General features: G+C 41.0%; 1 protein-coding gene across 1 annotated transcript; it reads left to right on the forward strand.

The window, feature by feature from the left end:
• The first annotated feature begins 3,743 nt into the window (after positions 1-3,743).
• tmem88bl (transmembrane protein 88b-like) lies at positions 3,744-14,558 on the forward strand. The gene is made up of 3 exons (XM_004544775.6): positions 3,744-3,947; positions 5,118-5,412; positions 11,184-14,558. Exons 2-3 carry the CDS (start codon positions 5,119-5,121, stop codon positions 11,409-11,411), a joined length of 522 nt encoding a protein of 173 aa, XP_004544832.1. The 5' UTR covers positions 3,744-3,947; position 5,118; the 3' UTR covers positions 11,412-14,558.
• The last annotated feature ends 522 nt before the right edge of the window (positions 14,559-15,080 follow it).

Consider the following 15,080-nt stretch of genomic DNA (forward strand, 5'->3'; position numbering starts at 1 on the left):
AGGGTTCTTTATTCAATACCACTTTATAATTCTGATCCACTACATTTATTTCAGAATTTTAGTTTCTAAAAAAAAATACGATTTTGTATTCAGAACAGATCAAAAACTTCAGATTAGTTGTTAAATATAGTTGTGCTCCGACGTTTATATACACTCATCATGGGCGTTAATGTCATGGTTATTCTGGGCATTCTTTGAACTGCTGTTTCTCCAGGGTGGAACGATTGTGCAGCACACATCCTTCGTGACTTAAAAAAAAGAACTGGGGGCACAAGTTTTAATTTTCTATAATCCGCACAGGGTCAAAAGTATACATGCATCCCCACTAATATTTGGTTTTTAGTTGGGACACATTTGATAGCCATTAACAAGAATCGGCAGACTTCATTTAAACTCACTGGTTTCTGAAGATCTAAGAATTAGATTTGTAGCTTTACAAAAGTTGGGAAGGTCTCTTTATGGTCAGACTAGAGAAAGTTGAGCTATTTATACAGATAGATATGATGGGAGGAATAAAGATGAGGCATTCAAACGTAATAACACTGTACCAGCTATCAAGCATGGTGGTGGTAGCATCATGCTCTGGGGCTGTTTTGGTGCCAGTGATATTGGTACATTGCACAAACTTGTGCTCAACTTGTATTTTTTTAAGCCATTAAAGATACATGTTGTACAAATATATACACATTTATCTATATATTACTAGTCCTATGTGTATATATGTGTAGATTAGTAGGCAGCATTAATTAAATATCCCAATTTTATTATGACAGAAGAAAATACAAACTCCACACAGATTCAAGCCCAGGACCCATTTCCTGTCAGAGCACTGCACTAACCACTGAGCACCATTCTGCACTTGTATAGTTTTTCTTCAGTAACATTTTATACAGGATTTTACATGTAATAGAGTACACAGTGTGCTTGCACGGCTTCTTAAATAAAGGCTTTGACTATCTATTTCATCACTGCTATCAGCGAAATGATCCTTTTCTCTGTGACTGCAAAGTAAGGAATGGGGTAGAAAAACCACAATCCCCATTCTGGCCAGGTAATGCAGAGTACGTATCTGACACAAAGACTTTCAGTACAAATTCTGTCTGTGAGTAACTTGCTAAAATGCAGTGATGTGGTGCAGTTAGTTTGAAGAAAATGCTGATGTTGTTTAATATATACACAAGAAACATGCAGGTCTGTTCTGCGCTTTGTTCAGAAAGTTCACAGGTGCTCCAGCAGATGTCAGCAGATGTCACAGGTAGAATCCAGAGAGACGACATTTATCGTGCACTTTACTTACAAAATCTTCCTCCACACCATCTGCAGCGTCTCTCCACTGCTTCATCAATCAATCTTTCATCTCCATTTCTATGTCCAGGCAATGTCTTTTCTCAGCTCAGTTTCATATCCTCCTATCTTTTTCGCTTGTTCGGTGTAATTAAATTTGAGCAGCGAAAGGTTGACTGTCTGTCTGTGCTGGAAAACAAATCGATCATCTTCTTATCTGCAGCCACACAGCTGACAATGTTCTGAGGACTGCAGAGGGAGAAACTCGCAGGGATATTTGTGGACGTATCACAGCCTTCTTTCCCCCCATTCAGCTTTAAATGTGTTCTGTTTTCAAGCTCATATACAAAGCAAAGGCAAACACTTCTCTTATGTAATAAGCTCTTAACTGTTCTTTTATTGTATGCATTTTCTGACCTTGTTTAGCTGCACTGGATGACTGGAGCTTCTTTTTTTTGCCTGTAGAGGATGTGTAGGCGTGTCCTCTGGTTGTTTTCAGTTCTATGAATTTAAGCTCACCCTAATCTGATTTTCCTGAGATTTTATCTGATTATCTGACAAGACTGGCTTACATTCACTTCTATAAACTACAGCAAAGGTCACTTGATTGGACAGACACCAAGATAAACAGGTCTGGGCTGTGAGTAGCCAATGATGTAGTACAACTGTTTAAAAACTGATAAAAAATACATGGTGCTACCACTGTCCACTCTCTTTATTAGATATTAGCTATCATTTACAAATGTAATAATGAAGAACATAAACAACACAAAGACTTTATTTAAAGATGTAGATGATTTGTTTGAAAGAAACAACTCTGACTTCTGACACTGACCACACCCTGGAGCACATTTCTGCATCACAGAGAGAAAAAAAGTGGTCTGTGAGCATGAAAACTGACGTATCTGTGGTCTAAATATATCTTTTAATTATGCTGTTTTAAGCTTACAAATATAGTAAACACATATATTTGTGTAAACACTCAGACAATTTATTAGGTATAGCTTGCTAGTGCCGTGCTGACCTCTCTTTTGTCTTCAGAGCTGATTTAGTTCCTCATGGCACAGATTCATGAGTACAGGGAACTCAGTAACATGTTGACCAAACCAGGTCAACATGTTACTGAGTTTTGCGATATGGTGCATTATCCTGCTGGAAGCAGTGACCGGAAGATGGGTACACTGTGGTTATAAAAGTGTGAACATGGTCAGGAACAAAACTTAGGTAGGCTGTGTTAGTACTAAGGGACCCAAAGTGTGCCAAAAAATACCCACGAACATCATTATACCCCCACCAGACTGAACAATGATAAAAGCCAGGAGGGATCCATGCTTTCATGCCGTTAACTCTAAATCCTGACCCTACAATCCGAGTGTTGCAGCAGAAATTGAGGCTCATCATATGATCACAGAATTTGGTGAGCCTGTGTGAATTGTAACCTCAGTCTTCTGCTGTTGTAGCCCATCAGCTTGAAGGTTTGACATGTTGTGCATTCAGACTTGCTCTTGTGCTCACCTTGGTTGTAATAAGCTGTTATTTGAGTTAGAGTCTCATCATTCTCTTCCGACCTCTGGCATCAACATGAGATTTTATGTGGGTGAAAATCTCATCTTTGTTATTTGTCATTTTGACGGTCAGCTTGGACCTCAGCAGGTCGTCTTAACCATGTCTACATGCCCAAATGCCCTGAGTTGTTGCATTGTGATTGACTGATTGGATATTTGTGTAAATAGGCTGTTAAATACATTGTACCTCATGAAGTGTCCCGTCAGTGTATGTGTTCGCCATTTATGGAGGTTTTCTCATTTGTAACTAATGGCTTAAGTAACGGCTTTGTATGTGAGATATGCAATCTTTTCATAGTTTTTATCCTGAAAAATAAAAACTCAAGTAAAGTACATATATCTAAAAATTCTACTTGAGTACAGTAACAAAGTAGTACTCTGTTACTTCCCACCTCTGATCTTAAGGTAAACTCAAACTGTTCAGTATCTGCGCTTTGCCTGTTAGGAGTATTTCGAGATGTAAAGAAATGATCGCTCAGCCTTTGGTAAGTAAAGCTTATAAACATCAAACATCACTAAATGTTTTGGATCAAATTTTCTGCATCAACAGTGCATCGCTGAGATGAATGTAAATCACAAAGCAGATGAAAAGAGAACGATTTTCCACAAACTGGCAACTAAGTATGAGCAACTAATGTTTAAATAGTAGATCACGTTTTTAAGTGAAACTTTATAGAGAAAATGTAGCAACAGCGGTGACGTGTAACCATGACACCATCCTCCTCCTCCTCTGTGGCCCTCCCTGTTCACTTTACTTTGTCGTTGATAAAGGGGTCTTGTGACACACTGCCCCCCCCCCCCCCCCTACTATACAAACACTTAGGAAAAATAGTCCAAGCTGTCAAGCAACCGCGTGAGCGCGCACTTTAACATTGGAGAGCGCGCTCCGGAGTCGCTCGCTTCCGCGGGCGCACAGAGGATCCCGAGAGCGCAGCAGCATCACTTGAGTCCGACTCACAGGTGCTCCTCTGCCGCTGCTCTGCTCTTGAACTGGCACCTGCCGTTATATTTGCTCGGAAACTAAAAGTTCAGAGTCGATTGCTGGGAGAGAATTTTCTCAAACACACAGGGATTACCGCGGTTTACAGCTACATCAAGGTAAGAAAAAATAATTCTGCTTGTTTAGTGCGTGTGATTAGAAGAAAAACCAGTGTGAAGCTAAAATAAAAAATAAAAATGATTTTAGTGGAGTCAATAAAACTGAGAGGGAGCAGAACATACCAGTGGCTGACAAATTAAAGGAAAACTGAAAGTCTTGGTAAGGTGTTGGGTCATGAGAACTGCTGCGGTGCACATTAGCATTGATTGGTAGAGGAAGCATGGACACCATATTAACCAAAACACCAAAAGATGTGTTTTGGATAATATGGTGTCCATGCTTCCTCTACCAACACTGGCTTACAAATCTGTCCAGAGTCACCCATATCGGTTCATTTGTATTGAGATGCGGTGACTGTAAGGTCACATGGGTCAAATCATTTTCTTACTCATCAAACCAGTCAGTGAGCCCTGGTGCCCTGTGGATGAGGGGCATTTTCCTCCTGGAGGAGTGTGTAATCATTTAAACGTTGGTACAGAGGGATACAAGTAGACAAAAACAATTTGCATCCACAGCAAAACAGACTCTGTTTAAGGGTCTTTTATTTTCCTCTAATTTGCCACCTACATGGATGTCCATATGTGGTTTGTGCCTCTAGCTCAGCAGCAGGTCGTTTAAGCTTTAAGGATTTAGTCATTCAAGTAAAAAAAGAAATGTATTTCTTTTTGGCTTTAGTGACAAAGACGTGATCGAAGAGATCGACCAGACGAGTGACGGGAAGATACTGAAAAAGTGTGGATACAGTATGTGTGTGTAGGTGAAGTCAATATAGGCTTTAAGTTCCCATTTCCATGGTCTGATGGGTTATTGGCTGGTTGAATGGAAAAGGAAAAGGAGGCAATTCAGGGACAGAGCTCTGTTTGCACCTCAATTATTTAATTTAAGTTTCAAAATTCAGCAGGCATGCATATATAATTACAGCATTCAGCCTGGAGAGGATACTTTAGCTACGTATGGTTGTTTGAGTCAACATAATAGTGGTGATAAATAAAAAGAAATGGACTGGTTAAAACATGCAGATATTGTCCATGAATGTAAAATAGGCTCAGTTTAAATAGCCACAGTAATGATGTGCAAGATTTTTTTTTTAAAAAAAGGACTCCTGCAGCACAGCGTCATTCCGTAGCTCGTAAAGTAAAACATTAACTCGATCAGACGCTGTCTCACAGGATGTGCGGTATGGACGTGGACCTGGACGACGGCGGTTCTGCTGAGGAGGAGAAAGAGGAAGATTTCTGGATCGGAGAGGGCGTGAAGATGCTTCCCCCGCCTGTGGCTCACAGCGGGGGCAGCGCTTGGGGCAGCCGTAGGGGAAGGTGTGGCTGCGTGGCCTGCGGGGCGGCTCTCATCCTCTGGAACCTGTGCGTGGTCTTAGCCAGCGCTCTGCTCCTGGCTGTGGTCTTCTCTGTGGTGCTCCTGCCTGCAGGGCTGCTGCTGTATGCTGGTTTCCTCTGCCACTCCAGGGTAAGCTGTAAAAATCTGTAGCAGAGAGTGCCATTTATCACCACATGTTAGATTGCAAAGTCTTATCTGAGTTAGTCATGCCTGCGGATGAAATTTCAGAGAATACTTAGCAAAAGTTGATAGAGACACAGGGCCAAAGGGTTAAAACTATAACGTTGGACACAGGATGCTGTTTAGTGGTGTTGGGAATCACAATGGGCCCCATCGGGCAGCACTTTAACAATGCAAGATAATGGAAATTTAGATAGCCAAGTTATGCACTGAATTTTTTATTTTTACACCCCTTCAACACAGATTATGTCCCCCAACAGTCCTTTTATACTGTAAGAGTTTCCTCTCTCTCTCTATCTTGCCAAGTAGACTGAGGGAACCATCTGTCACACTGCAAACACACACACACATGCACACACACACTAAACGAACTGGAACAACTGCTTCTGTATAACTTGTACACTGTCCTGATTTACCGGACACAGACGCAGGCACAGTAAACAGTCTGCTTTCTGTAACTGTATGTTTGGAAGAGTTCATTCATTTTCAAGGGGACTTGTTATGCTCATTTCCAGCTCCATGTTTCTATTCTCGGGCTCTATCAGACCTTGCATAATCCTTGTTTATCTGGTACAGGACATTAGGGCAGTCCCTCAGTCTATCCTCTGTCTAAAACAAGCTGTTTTAGCTCAATTTCTCCATCCTCTAAGCTGACTTTCTTCTGACCGTTCTACCTCATGAACAAAAGGTTTGCACAGAACTGGTAGCCTTAGATGACATCACACAGAGCCAAGAGTAGAAAAAAAACCCAAGCTTCTGTTTAACAGGGATCAGTTGTTCATACGCTGACGTCTCTATTGGCCATGTTTAATCTGAGTGTCCACAGCACTAACGGTACATATATGACAGACAATAAGGAGAGCCGTTATTTTAACATGTTTATAATTTTGAAGAAACATGCTTACGTGCAGAGATGCAATTACAATATTTTCTGTAGCAAGTAGAATTTAGCAACTAAAGAGGTATTTCCCTTGAGAGACCTTTGAGTCAAAACAGACACCTGATAATTAATCTACAGTGGATTTATTAAGTCATGGCTCCAGATAAATGGTGACGTTGCTCCATTTCTATTAGCTGAATTGATAAGCTGCTGTTTATTAAGTGACAACATTAGTGTTGCGTTTGTTACTTACATCATATCGCCAAACGTATTCCCTCATCTGCCTTCACACGCGTATGAACTTGAATGACATCCAATTCTTAATCCATAAGGTTTAATTTGATGTTGTGCCTTTGCAACTCTAATAGCATCAAACTTTTCCCGGTATGCCTTCCACAGGTTTAGGAGTGTTCATGGGAATTTTTGATTTTTCTTCCAGAAGTACATTTGTGATGTCAGACACAGTTGTTGGAAGAGAAGGCCTGGCTCACAGAGGTGTTCTGTCAGGCTGAGGTCAGGACTCTGTGCAGGCTAGTCAAGTTCTTCCACACTAAACTCGCTCATCCATGTCTTTCTGCACTGGTGCTCAGTCATGTTGGAACAGGAACTGGATATGAAATTGTACAAAATGTCTTGGATTGCTGAAGCTTTAACAGTTCCTGTTGCTGGAACTAAGGGGCCGACCCCAACTCCTAAAAAACAACCCCACACCATAATCCTTCCTCCACCAAACTTTACATTTGGCACAATACTCTCAGACAAGTACTGTTCCCCTTGGAACCAACAAACTCAGACTGACAGATGAAGAAATGTGATTTGTCACTCCAGAGGACACGTCTCCACTGCTCTAGAGTCCAGTGGAGGTGTGCTTTAAACCACTGCGTCTGATGCAGCTGCTCGGCCATGGAAACCCATTTAATGAAGTTCTCTACACACTTTTCTTGAGCTGATCTGAAGGCCACATGAAGTTTGTAGGTCTCGGCACACTATGCACCTCAGCATCCGCTGACCATGCTCTGTGATTTTACATGACCTACCACTTCATGGCTGAGTTGCCGTCATTCCCAATTGCTTCCACTTTGTTATAGCAACACTAACAGCTGACTATGGAGTATTTAGTAGTGTGGAAACTTTACAGCTGGACTTGTTGCACAGGCGGCGTCTTATCACAGCACCACGCTGGAATTCACTGAGCTCCTGAGACCGACCCATTCTTTCACAAATGTTTGTAGAAGCAGACTGCATGCCTAGGCGCTTGATTTTACACACATGTGACCATGAAAGTGATTGTAACACCTAAATTTAATGATTTGGATGGATGAGTGAATACTTTTGGCAATATAGTGTATGTCTGGTGCCTCCACGTTTATAACGCAGGCACAAGAGGCTAGTACTTATCTAAGTGTACAAATGTATTTGGTTAAAAATACATATTTTGTTTGTATTTATGAAGTGAAAAGAAGACAAAAACAGACCCTGCAAAACAAATGTTTCAGGCACACATTTACTTGTAAAGGCTTAGCGCTCCATTAGTGCTCAGGGCTTTAATTTACTTCCTGGCATTTGCAAGGCAGGTGAAGAATTACTAGGAGTTATCAGAGACTCCGACTCTTCAAACCCTGCAGTAACATCTGACAAGCACTTCTGAAGTAAAACTGACAGAGGAGCTGGAAATGACTACTACAAAGCAGCATAGAAACTTCTTTGAAGGCAGGCACAGAAGTCATGCCAACACTTTGAAAAGCAAGAAATGGACGTCTGATGGACGAAAAGATAAACATGAGGGACTGACACAGGCCTCGTGGTGCACCTTTCCATTGGGGAGGGTTGATGCGCACGCAGGGTTAGCATAGGAGAGTCAGCAGAAGAAAAATTGTAACCTGTAAAGCACCTAAAGAAACACAAACAAGTCTGAGTCATTTCAGAGTTAAAACTGAGGTTTTTAGGTTATGAAGAAAAAAACAGGAGATGCAGCTTTTGGAGCATCTTGTTCAAACAGGCGAATAAATATTCTGCTTCGAGGTTATGCTGCACCAACACAAACAAGCCTTTTTGAGAGAAATATCACAAAATTAATCCTGCAGCCAATCAAGGAAGAAAAACCTAAGTGTAAAGAGGGTTACTTCTCCGAAAGGATGATGATCCAAAATGGAACAATGCACGACTTCATGAAACATCAGCTAAAGTGTTGAGAGTGGCCCTGGACTTCCATGGACCTGACCATCATTGAAAATCTCCGGTGAGATAAAAAGTGATCTGCAAGAGGAGTGGGTGAAAATCCCTGCACAGAGAGCCTCTGTTACCTGGCTGTAATATTTGGCACAGTCTATTATTTTGTCCTATTTCTTTTTAATTAAATAAAACAATTAAGCTAAAATAAGTGTTTGAATCTGTTGCTGCAGGGTTGTATGTACTTCTTTTCATTAAACAACCAACAAGATATCTGCTCAGGGCTGCCCAAATATTTGCATACAAGTCTAAGAGTCAGTTCACAAATCATTTGAGAGAAGGAATCTGCTCTGCCACTGAGTCTTCTTTAACTTCTCTGGAAGTTTAGGCAAGTAAGCCCATGCCATTTGTAAACAATAGGAGGATTATCTGTCATTAAGGTTGACTCTGGAACCTGGAGAAGGCAAACAGTCAGCCTTCAGGCCAAGTCTTCTTGGCAGCATTTTCTACATGTGTACCTCACACCTTCCCCTCAGAGGTGTTCAGACATATTCTCTGGGTTTGCACAGCAAAACAAACACGGTAACTTGAGTTTGAATGTTGGAGTTTGTCAGCATTTCTGACAGGTGCGGCTCTTCTTGTGTGAGATACACGAAATGCAGTTAAATCAGTAAAGAGCAGTGGACCTGGGCATCGTACCAAGTCAGGCAGGAGAGAGCTACAGTTCGGTCCTTAGCTTACCCGATAGGTCATAAAATCAAAGCCCGGCTGAAGACCCTGGTTGTCTCAGTTAGGAGTGATTTGTGCACAGCCATGTAGGGCACTGCACATGAATTAAAAACATGCAACAAGGGGACACAGAACGAGAATATAATCACGATTAGGCCAGAGTGAATGTCAGAACAGGCCAAGCAATTACAGACAATGTCAGTCAGACTTCTTCCTTTTGTGGCAGCAGAGCACGAAGCGAGGGAAGACAAGACAGTCTGATTTGGTGCCAGCACCAGCTGTGCACAGACACACTGTCAGCACGACAAGGAAGGAAATGTACTCAGTGAAAGCATCACTTTACACTTCGCGGAGGGGTGTGTGCGCTTGCAGGTGTGTATTAAACACCGCTGTTGCTACGGTGCATTTAGAAAAAACAACTTTTAGCTTAGAATCAGAATCACTTGTGCAAAAGAAATAGAAACAATAGTAAAATGAGAGTGACTCTTTACATTTAATATGCCTTAACATGCGATTTAGTCATGAAAGTGTCTCCGCTTGCATTTTTCTAACAGATTTGTGTGAGACAAGTATGTGATGTACACTCACTGGACACTTTATTTCAGCTTGCTAATACTGGGTTGGACCCCCTTTTGCCTGAATAATAATAATAATCGTTGATGATTGCTTCTTGGGGGTATCAATTCAACAAGGTGCTGGAAATGTTCCTCAGATATTTTGCTCCATGTCAACATGATAGCATCACACAGTTGCTGCAGAGTTGTTGGCTGTATAACCATGATGTTAATCTCCCCACCACATCACAGAGGTGCCCTGTGCTTCTTTGCAAAACCTCTCAAGCTCCAATCAGGGTGGATGGGTGTGAATTTCAGATCTCTTGACTAAAGTTCAGTTGAGTTCAAACCTAGGCTGTGGCTGAGCCACTCCTTTGTTATCTTGGCCGTGTGCTTAGGATCGTTGTCCTGTTGGAAGATACATTTTTGCCCCATCCAAGGTCCAGAGCTCTCTGAAGCAGGTTATCATTAAGGATGTTCATCTTTCCATCCACCCTGACTAGTTTCCCACTTCGTGTACTCACACTGTACTCTTCCCCACACGCATGCCTTGATACAATCTTGTTTATAGGCCTACAGACCATTCCTTGAACTTCATGCCTTGGTTGGTGCTCTGACGCGCACTGTCAGCTATGGGACCTTATATAGGCAGGTGTGTGTCTTTCCAAATCATGTCCAATCACCTGACTTTACCTGTGAAAAGGCTGTGAATATTTATAAAAATGTACGTGTTATATTTTTATTTTTTCTTTGTAGTACATTTCCAAGAATTTTTCATTTTGTGTTTGTGTGTCAAAATGTGAGGTGAAAAATGAATTAAATCCGTTTTGAAAAAGGCTGTAACACAACAAAAATGTGGAACACATGAAGTGCTGTATGTTTTAAGAAGAAAAACAGTGACATTTACTTTCTTTTCAAATTGAAAAACCATTTAGTAAAAAGTGGTCATCAGATGTGTCTGAATTGTAAGCTCTTGTAACAATGTCACTGCGTCCTCACACAGGTGTGAGTTTCAGCTGCTAACTTTGCTGCTAGCTTTGTCTCTCTGCTTTTTGCAAGCTTCTGACTTTTACTATCTGACCACCTGCTGTCCTCCTCCTCCTCTCGCTTGCAGGTGACTGACAGCTCTGAGGTTTACTGACAGCACTGAGCACACTCTTATCTTGCAGAGAGAAAGAGCGAGGCAGGGAGAAACTCTGTCATGCCCCACTGCCCACACAGTCCCACTACTGCACCCTCAGCACACATCCAAACACGCCTCATATTTAATGAATACAAATCCTGCCTATTTGCTTTTTCACAGATGAGATGGAGCTTCTGCTGAAGCCAAAGTGCTCATCACATGTTTTGGAGCACCTCTGTCTCATCTCCTGTGTTTGTCCTTGCAGGTCCTTGATGCACCCTCTGCCATCTGCCATTATCTCGATGACAACAGCTGCTCTGCCCTCATCATCCTGGGCTTTGTGATGATGTCTCCGCTCGTGATTGTGGCGGCGGCAGTCTTCTGCGGGCTGCTCCGAAAGTTTCGACTCCTGCTTTTCATTCAGCCAATCAAGCGCGCCTGGTACAGAGGGAGGCTGCTGGACTGGGCGGGCAGCATCCACGCCTGGGTTTGATCACAACAGAGAAGGTGGTGCTGAGGGTCACAGTGATTGGAAAGATTGATTTGTGCAAGACGAACCTGAGGGTTACAGATGTTTTGCAAAAATAGAAACATCATTATAGTCGATAAGACAGTCATACAGCTAATACTTACTTTGTCAATGGTTGTAAAAATGTTTGACATTTTAGAAATATTCGAGTCCTCTTTTCTCCTGTTAGTTTTGGTGAGAAAATCAATATCACCCTCATGTCTGTGTGGTGATATTGAAGCTGCAAAGACCAGATAATTAACTTAGAACGGGATAAAGACTGAAAACTTCGATTCAGGGTGAAACCCAAAACACATACATTAATATAAACCACCTAAAAAGATATTCCAGAGCTTTAGAGGTGACAGTAGGAAGATTAAATTAGCCTTTCCAGCTAGATGTTGCTGGGATTTGTGCTTATCAAACAGCCATCTGCCTTCAGCCTCCTCTTTGAGAGTGCAGTCACCTCTCACTGATCTCTCAGACAGAATCCAAAAGTGTAACTTCTAAAATGTCAAACTGTTCTTTCAAGACCAAGACCTGTGTTATTGTGTCACATATTTCTTTTTATTCATTTGGCTACTCGCGGCCCATTCTGGGTAATTTTGTGAATTGTTTTTTTTTGTTTTGTTTTTTTGAAAATGACCCTAGATGAGGGTTTGTTGGGTTTGTGTGGCTTTTACACAGAAACAGACCAGTTTTCTTAGATATGTAGTGCCATCTTACAAGAATCTTAAAGCAAAACACATTACGGGCTCATTATTGAAGTAAACCAGATGCATATTAGAACAGACGAGAAAAAAAAACATGCAAACTTCTTGGAGAGTGAAGGATACCTGCAGGGTATTCACGCAAGCTTTAACAGCTCCTTGTTGGTTTATTTTGAGGACACATCAAACACCAGTTTAACTATGATTTTGTACAAAAGCTCATATTGTTGTGATTTTGTATTGCCTGTTTGCGAACTACATGGATGTGTTTAAATGTGAGACCTTCTCAGAAGGTTGTATTTGTGGTTGCACTTGAGAACTCTCTAAATAAGAAAAACAGTTTTTCCAAGCATGCGATTAAAGCCCCGTCCACACAGGGAACAATTTGTTCGTTTCACTCCCGGCTTTGTCTCTGACAGTTGGTCACTAGCGGACATTCCAGGTTGCCTAGGTTACCCTCTAATGTACAGTGTTGTGCAAAAGTCTTGGCCCACCCTTCATTTCTTTATGTTTTGCTTCCAAAAAGCCAAACTTGATAGTAATTTTTAAAACATTTTCTTGAACATCAGTTTTGTTGTTGTTTTTTTGTTTTTTTCCCCACTCATTTTCAGTTGAAGCTATAAAAATGCCAAAGATATCAAAGTTTGAAGGCATTTTTGCACCAACAAGGTAATACCCAAAGTGCTATTAGCTAAAGATTTGGCATATCTAGAAAAAAGGAAAACTGCAGCAAAGACCTGACACAGGACCTGAGTGATGCATCTATCCCTTCAGTTGATCCATCTACTGTTCATTCAAGATAATTCATTCAAATCATCAGTATATAGAGAGGAGGTCAGGAGAGATGAACAACAGTGAGTGTCTGCAGCCATCTGCAAAACAGTGGAGGCGCTGTCATGGTTTGGGGATGCATTTCAGCAAGTGGTGTTGGAACCATCAGAAAAGCATCAGATTTTTCAGTGATCCCAAACACACCTCTAATTCAGTAAAAGCAAACCTGGCTAGAAAAGCACGCAATGAAACACACTGAAGCAGTGTGGGATCATCTTCACAGAGAACAGAAGGTAGCCAACATCCAAAGAAGAGCATTGAATGGCCTTTAAGAAGCCTGCAGAACTTTTCCTGAAGACTACTTAAAGAAATTACAAGAAAACAAGAAAGTTCAGTTCAAATAGAATTGTACAAGCTCCATACACTGCATTTCTATGTTTGCTTGCACATGTTTCGATAAATTATTGCAAAATAAAAAGAAACAATGGGTGGCTTGAGACTTTTCCAAAGTTCTGTAGCTCATATCGTTGTCATGTGTCAATCAACGGCATTCCTGCCTTCTCATTTATAGGTGCTTCAATCGCTCACCTGCGATGGGGCTTTTAGGAGACCCTTAAAAACAAGGCGAATCTTGTGAAATGCATTATAACTAGAATTACTCTCTTGCGGTTTTTGCAGAATATGATGTTGTCATTATTTTGACGACATCTAATAGGATTTTTTCCTATTAGACATTTTTGTAAGTTATGGCCTAAAGTGTCACGAGGAACATCAAAGCTTTGATTATGAGGATCATCCTTGAGTCGAAGCGAGTTTTTGTGCCAAAAATATGAAGCAGTTCCTTCATGATGTTCACATGGAATCATAAACGCCCACCCAGTGGCATAAAAAACTTTCACAAAGACTTAAATTGACAGTAAAGTTTATTCCCAAGGAGTTTTACCCAATGTAGCATCATCAGCAGTCATACCTTGTGAATGTGGGGGCGATATGAAACATATTTCATTTTAATGCTTCTTTTAGATCACATTGTGCCATAAAAAAACACCCCTCTTCGTGAACACAACTAAAGTCGACAGCATGACAAAGTAATTGCCTTTCAGTGGGATCAGACTATTAAAGAGGGATTTGAATCATCACATCAGGAGTTCATTGTGTTGCCTCTTTGCTTTCCGGTCCTTTAAATTCACCAGTGACACGCTGCAAACCCTTTTATCTGTGTCCTTGCTCCATAGCTAAGTGTTCAGACTTGTGGCTTTGCCTTTCAGAAGGAAGAAATAAATCATATTTAATGATGGGCATTGATTATTCATCCTCTGCCACTTGTATCATGCTAAATTATATGTATTTTTTAGCTTATTTATTTGTGTGTTTTGTTTGTGTTTATTAATCTGAATGTGCTCTGTTAATCCAGCCAGATAAAGAATGGATCGAAGTTAAGACCAGTGTTTTGGAGAACCGTGTAGGAAAAAGGCTGAAATAGTTTTTTTTAATGTCACAGGGTTGTATACCACATCTGAAGCAAATTACTGGGAAAATTGCAGCAGCTAATTGAGGTTTATTTATTTTTTTGTTCAAAGTGAACTTTGGTGTTATCAACAAAACAGCATGTTCTGACCTTCCATCAATAAAAAAAGAGGACATCTCTTTGTCGGCATGTCTCTTTTGTGTTGTGACCCGTTTTTGAAGGTTGGAAAGCTTTAAAGATAGGGTAGTAACATTTACTTCTCACTTTCTCTCAAGCTCACAAGCAGAGCACACACTTGGATACTAAGAGGACACTATCACACTCATTTCTGAGGAAAACAATATGATAAAGTCTGCGATAAAACTGGGACGCTGGCTGGTCACATCTGTGCAGATCAACAGAGCAAATGAGCTAATTAAAGGAAAATGTTGCCTCTGATTATGTTTTCGTCCAGTCTGTTCTCATGATTTATGCTGCCCATTAATGCAGTTCAGCACTCTTCATATTGACAAATTAAAACTATCCTGCGGCCTGAAGTGCTGACATGCGTCTGCTTTCAGTAGGATGAATGTTTATCTTGCAATTTGCAAAAGCAATCTTCAGTATCTAAAGGATGTAATTTTGCTTGAATTAGTCAAAATAAAATAGTCTGGGCTAAGTCTGGAATCTTAAAACGTGTTTAGCCATGCCGCATGGTTTTATCGC

The sequence above is a fragment of the Maylandia zebra genome, linkage group LG5 (assembly GCF_041146795.1).
Source record: "Maylandia zebra isolate NMK-2024a linkage group LG5, Mzebra_GT3a, whole genome shotgun sequence".
NCBI lineage: Eukaryota > Metazoa > Chordata > Actinopteri > Cichliformes > Cichlidae > Maylandia > Maylandia zebra.

Coding starts and splice junctions, on each gene's coding strand:
- tmem88bl (XM_004544775.6), top strand. CDS start 5,119: ATGTGCGGTATGGACGTGGACCTGGACGACGGCGGTTCTGCTGAGGAG. Junction 5,413..11,183: donor GTTTCCTCTGCCACTCCAGG/GTAAGCTGTAAA, acceptor TTGTCCTTGCAG/GTCCTTGATGCACCCTCTGC.